The sequence below is a fragment of the Dromiciops gliroides genome, chromosome 2 (genome assembly GCF_019393635.1).
Source record: "Dromiciops gliroides isolate mDroGli1 chromosome 2, mDroGli1.pri, whole genome shotgun sequence".
Classification (NCBI taxonomy): Eukaryota; Metazoa; Chordata; class Mammalia; order Microbiotheria; family Microbiotheriidae; genus Dromiciops; species Dromiciops gliroides.
Window position 1 is genome coordinate 191,071,515 of NC_057862.1, and position 5,873 is coordinate 191,077,387.

Below are 5,873 nucleotides of genomic sequence, written 5' to 3' on the forward strand. Positions count from 1 at the left end.
GGGAATCCTATGAGAAAAGAACTGGGGGATACTGCTGGTCAGCACTGGAGGACCATTGCTCTAGGGCTGGAAAGGACTTCAGAAGCCATCCTCGTCCAATCCTCTCATTTTGAGGCGGAAACCGCCTTAGGGAGGTTCAGTAATTTGGCCAAGGTCACAGAGGCAGAAAGAGGAAGAGGAAGGATCAGAAGCCCCCGGCCTGCAGAATCCAAAGCCAATGCCCTTCCCACCGACTATACCAAACTGTAAATGTGCCTGATGGCGCGATTCCCCATGCTCTGAATGAAAAGTATGTCCAACAGCTTGCAGCTGCAGGGACTTGGGAGGCTGAGTGGGGAGAGGCCTCCCGAGGGCAAAACTTCAAAATGTAAAGCCAAAACCTTAATCTGAATCCCAGTCCTATCCTAGCCTGGCTGTGAGGTTGGGACCAGCAGCCGCGTGTCTTTCCGGGCCCCAGTCCCATTCAGATTGAATGAAGTTCAATCAACATAGAACCCAGGCAGGAGAAGCCTCTGTGGGGGGGAAGAAATCCTAAGTGGAGGAGTGCCCATCCTCCATCCTTCCCATGGCGGGCCCCCTCCCTCCCCGGCACACCAGGGTGTTCAGCTGATGACTGGAGGAAGCTGGGGTTGATGAGGGACCGGGGTGAAAGCAGAGTAAATGACTGCCAACGCCTGGAGGTCCTTGAGTAATCCTGGCTGCGCCCCCACCCCCACCCCACCTCAATTCAGTTTAGAGGACTCCAGGGCTTCTTTTGTCCATGCAGCTGGTGGGGAGGTGCAGGGCGTCTGGGTTCCTCTCTCTAAGTACCCTTTCCAGGGTTACCGAGTGCTTCCTATTCTCTGGCCCATGGGGGGAGAGGAGTGTGACGCCCCCAACCTTGGACTCGCGGTACTCCGATGCCCCCCGGAACCCCTTCTGGGGGGGCTGGGGCCGGAGGCGCGGAATGCATCCCGAGCGGGAAGAGGTGGTGGGAGCCCCCAACCTGAGCCCCGGCTGGGTGGGGGCGGAGCCCTTCCTCCCGCCCTCCGCTCGATGTCACAGCTGGGGCCGGGCCGAGCCCGAGAAGGGGGAGCTGGGCCAGGCGGGACATCCGGCCTCCGCTGCTTCCCTCCTCCTGCCCAACCGGCCCGAACCGCGGCGTCTGCAGCTCCGGACTCGGTAATGTCCAGCTGCCCCCTCTGAGCTGTCCCGTCTGGCTCGAGTCGAGCGCCCTGCGCCCCTCCTGGGGCCGCCTCCCATGCCCCCAGCGCTTTTTCTCGCCTAGAGTTAGAGCACAGCAGCCCGGACCCTTCCACTGGGCTAGGCCTGAAGCTGGACTTGCTTTCAGTCCCTCCATCCCCTCCCTGGCCGCCCGAGACCCTGAGTTGTCTCCAAGTGACTGCCCCATCCCGTAAAAGCTAATACTTAAGTCCTTCTCCCCGGAGTGGGGAGCAAACCCTATGTTCCCCCGGCCTCTCACCCCACTGACAGCCCCGAAGGGCACGGAGCCCCTGGGGCGGACATCAAGGAGGACCCCCCTGGTTGCAGGCAGGGGTCGGGGAGGGTCAGGAGGGCCGCCCTTGCTTCTCCCCTCCATGTTGATGTTTGGCGTGATAGTGGCCTCCAGTGGGCTGCTGCTCATGATTGAGAGGGGAATCCTGGCTGAGATGAAGCCTCCACCTCTGCACCCCCACGGCAGGATGGACCCTGTTTGGCGTAGGGTGGCAGCTGGAGGTCCCGGGATGTTGCTGGACCCGGGAGACCCGGACCACCAGGTGCGACAGGATGTCCGGAATCGTACCTTACGGGCTGTTTGTGGGCAGCCAGGCATGCCCCGTGACCCTTGGGACCTCCCAGCAGGGCAGCGGCGGACTCTCTTCCGGCACATCTTGGTGAGTGACCAGTACCACTTCCTCTACTGCTATGTCCCCAAAGTGGCCTGCTCCAACTGGAAGCGCGTCCTCAAAGTCCTGGCTGGTGCCCTGGACAGTGTAGATGTGCGGCTCAAGATGGACCATCGAAGTGACCTGGTATTCCTGGCTGACCTACGGCCAGAGGAGATCCGATACCGCTTACAACACTATTTCAAATTCTTGTTCGTCCGTGACCCCATGGAGCGCCTGCTGTCTGCCTACAGAAACAAATTTGGTGAGATCAGGGAATACCAGCAGCGTTACGGTGCTGAGATTGTGCGCCGCTACCGGGTGGGTGCAGGACCCAGCCCCGCTGGGGATGATGTCACCTTTCCCGAGTTCCTTAGATACCTGGTGGATGAAGAGCCAGAGCGTATGAATGAGCACTGGATGCCAGTGTACCAGCTGTGCCAACCCTGTGCCATGCACTATGACTTTGTGGGTTTCTATGAGCGGCTAGAGGCTGATGCCAACCAAGTGCTGGAGTGGGTGAGGGCACCACCCACAGTTCGATTCCCCTCCCGTCAAGCCTGGTATCGGCCAGCCAGTCCTGAAAGCCTCCACTACCATCTCTGCAATATCCCTAGGGCCTTGTTGCAGGAACTTTTGCCCAAGTACATCCTGGACTTCTCCCTCTTTGCCTACCCATTACCCAATGTCACTAGGGAGGCTTGTCGACAGTGACCATTCTTCCAGCCCTGCTGGCTGCCAGGAAAAGTCCTTCACTAACCCCAGGGCCTCAGGGTTACTGCCTGGGGTGGGGGTGGGGGGGCTGTCTAGATCCCAGAGCGTCCCCATAGTGGGACAAAAGGATCAGAATTCTCATGGAACCGGGAATTATACCTCCTGTCAGCCTTAGCAGAACACTAGAACTGAGAGATGGGGATCATCCTTCAAAGGGTCTTTCTGAAGGCTTTTAGATTCTCCCAGATGCTGGCCCAGCAGGCCCAAATGCTGGTCTATAGGCTACCTATGCCTTGGAGCAGGACAAGATGGCAATTTTTTGCCCTGGAGAAGCATTTTAAGAGACACTGCTACTTTTTTGGGGGACTGGGGGGGCAATGGGGGACCTCCAGTCAGAGTATAAAGACTTTTCCACCCAGTATTAACTAAAGGGACATATCCCACAGCCCCTGCTCCCTATGTCCACAGAAAAAATGGACCATATCTGAGAAAAGGTTTGGGCCCTCATCCTGCTAGGGGAGAAAATGGTAGAGTAAATAGCATTGGACTTGGAGTCTGAAAGACCTGTATTCAAGTTTGCCTGAAATACTTGCTAACTTTGTTACTGCAGGCAAATAATTTCCCCTCCCTGGGCCTCCATGACCTCTAAAGTCCCTCCTAGCTCCAACTCTATGACCCCATGAACACAAGCCCCCTCTTCCCAGTAGCTGACGCCTGCTGCACTTTTTCCCATGACCAGAACTGGGGTTGACGTTAATCCCTTCTTAGGGCCAGCCACAAGACCATGCAAAGCATCATGGCAGACTGTAGTGTTGACCGCCCCCTCCACCACCTCTGTGCTGTGCTAAGTGCCTTCTGCAACCTCTCCAATGCCAGATTCAGTATATTTCCTATATTAGCTGGTTTCTTCCCATCTTCCAGAGGATGAAACTAAGCTCAATTGGGGAGTCCGGTTCTGAACCAGGAAAAGAACCAGGTAATCCCTATTAAACTTCCACACCGTGCCCCCATCACTCTTTCTCTATACTTAGCCAAAGAATTGGTCTCAGAAAGGCCGAAAGGGATTCTTCAAAGTTGCAGTCAATCCAAACAAACCGGTAGCAAGTTGGTGGGTTTTTCTTTATTGTATTCTTTTATTTGGGGAGGGAAGAACTTTCTTCTTCTTTTTTATAAAGAAAAAAAGTGTATTTGCATGTCCCTATCCTGATGAGTTTATTTAAGATTCGTTCTTCTCAGTGCCAGCCACTGTCTGCGTCAGACATCCCCTCTGAGGGTTTTTCTAACAGCTGCATTTTTAATAAAGTTGTTCTGTCTGCATATGTCAGGGTTCCGATGTGTCTCTCATTTGTGCTTTTTAGACTCCCTGTGGTTGTATCTCCCAATGCCTCTGGAGGGGAGGAGGCAATATGGGGAGCAAAGCCAAAAAAAGCAGGACGGGGTTGTGTATCAGGAAACAGGCTGCATCTGGAACCTGGGGCCCCAGGTTCCTAATCTTGGTTCTGCTATCTGTGTTGCTTTGGGTGAACTGTATCTCATTCCTCCTGGCCTCATTTTATTCATCTGCATTGAGCAGAATGATCTCTAGGACTTTTTATAGCCCTGGATCCTTTGGTTCTCTGACAGACACTTATCCCAGGCCAATCAATGGATCATCCCCATTCAGCCCTGGAGATTTACAAGAGATGACAGCAGGTATATGTACCTGCTTGCAAGACATGTACAGGTATATGGCATAAAAAAAAAAAAAGAGTTAGTCTCCAGTCCCCCCAGAGTAGACTTGTATCAGTTCAACAAATATTCATATTGTGCCTTCCTATTCTGTGCAAGGCCTCTGCTAAAGTCTTCCTCCAGTGCCTCACTGTGGTGCTGAGGTCCTGGAAGGCTATGCCAATGGAATGTGAGTTCTGGCTTGCCCTCCCGAACTGGCAAAACCTCCACTACTGGCTATGTGTATCTGAGTACTGGTCGGTTCATCTGTCATTGAAGGCTGGCTTAGCTAAGTTTAGAGTAATGCATCACCAGAATGGTGGGGTGGGGTGGGGAGTGGAAAAGGAGTGGAGGGTCTCAGGTTTAGTTGAAGGAGAGGAGAGAAACAGGGCAGGTGATGTGTATAATGTTTATTCTATTATATATTATTATGTCTTGGCCCACAGCAATTCAAGAAGATAATCTACTAAGATGTAACAGGGGTTTGCCATCTATACTGGTAGAGGCAGTATTAAAATTTTTGAATGGGGCAGCTAGGTGGTGCAGTGGATAGAGCACTGGCCCTGGAGTCAGGAGGACCTGAGTTCAAATTCGGCCTCAGACACTTAACACTTACTAGCTGTGTGACCCTGGGCAAGTCACTTAACCCTCATTGCCCCGCAAAAAAAAAAAAGAAAGAAAAAGAAATTGGAGACACACCTCTTACTAGCTGTGTGACCCTGGGCAAGTCACTTAACCCCAATTGCCTCACAAAAAAAAAGAAAAAGAAGTTATAAGATTTTTGAATTATGGGCAAAGCATTCATGGGGTCATAGGGTTTTGAAATGCAAGGGACCCTAAAGTCCATCTAGTCTAGCCTTTCCTTTTAACAGATGAGGAAACTGAGATCTAAAACGGTTAAGTGGATGGTAAATGACAGAGCTAGGATTTGAACCCAGGTCCCCTGGCTCCAAATACTTCAATCTCTTCACTGTACTAAGCTTCCTCTCTAAATGTTTCATTCAAAACAAGGATAAGTGGCGTTAGGCCTAGAAGTGTAGGTTATTGTACCTATGGTGCTATTCCTTCTTGCTTTTCTTTCAGTATTTCTTTAATCTTCTCTAGGTCATCTTTTGCCTCATTTCATACCTAGCCATAAATCACTGAATGGGTGTTATCTCAAACTGAGGCCTGGGAAAGACCTTAGCTTAAAAAAGGCCAAAGTCTCCCACTGCATCCTGGGCCGTCGTCTGTTTTCCTGACCCATGTCTTGCCACTGGACTCCAATGACTCTGGAGGAGAGAATGAGGCTGATGACTGCATAGCCCTGCCTCACAAATCCATTTCACTTGCAAGTGAAGACATCACCCTCCTGATGTCATTGGTCCTCTTTGAGAACGAAGGACAAACAACAGTCTACAAGTAGCAACAGACTGAGCAAGGCCTGAAATTGCAGAATGGGAAGGCAACTAAAAGGAGAAAGGGGAGGAGATAGAAGGAAATGAATGTGTGATGTGTGGTAATCAGGTCTGTGGGAAATGATGACGTAATCTTTCAGGAAAAAGAAGAACTACTGGAGAATGGGTGAGATGGCAAAAAGACAGATTT

At 51.9% G+C, this 5,873-nt stretch overlaps 1 protein-coding gene across 1 annotated transcript; it reads left to right on the forward strand.

Moving 5' to 3' along the window:
• Positions 1-1,091: 1,091 nt before the first annotated feature.
• On the forward strand, positions 1,092-3,898 carry CHST14 (carbohydrate sulfotransferase 14). Its single transcript, XM_043986023.1, has one exon. The coding sequence runs from the start codon at positions 1,443-1,445 to the stop codon at positions 2,577-2,579; it is 1,137 nt and encodes a 378-aa protein (XP_043841958.1). The 5' UTR covers positions 1,092-1,442; the 3' UTR covers positions 2,580-3,898.
• Positions 3,899-5,873: the final 1,975 nt, after the last annotated feature.

Bases quoted from the DNA above. Each gene is read 5' to 3' on its own strand.
- CHST14 (XM_043986023.1), top strand. From the start codon at position 1,443: ATGTTCCCCCGGCCTCTCACCCCACTGACAGCCCCGAAGGGCACGGAG.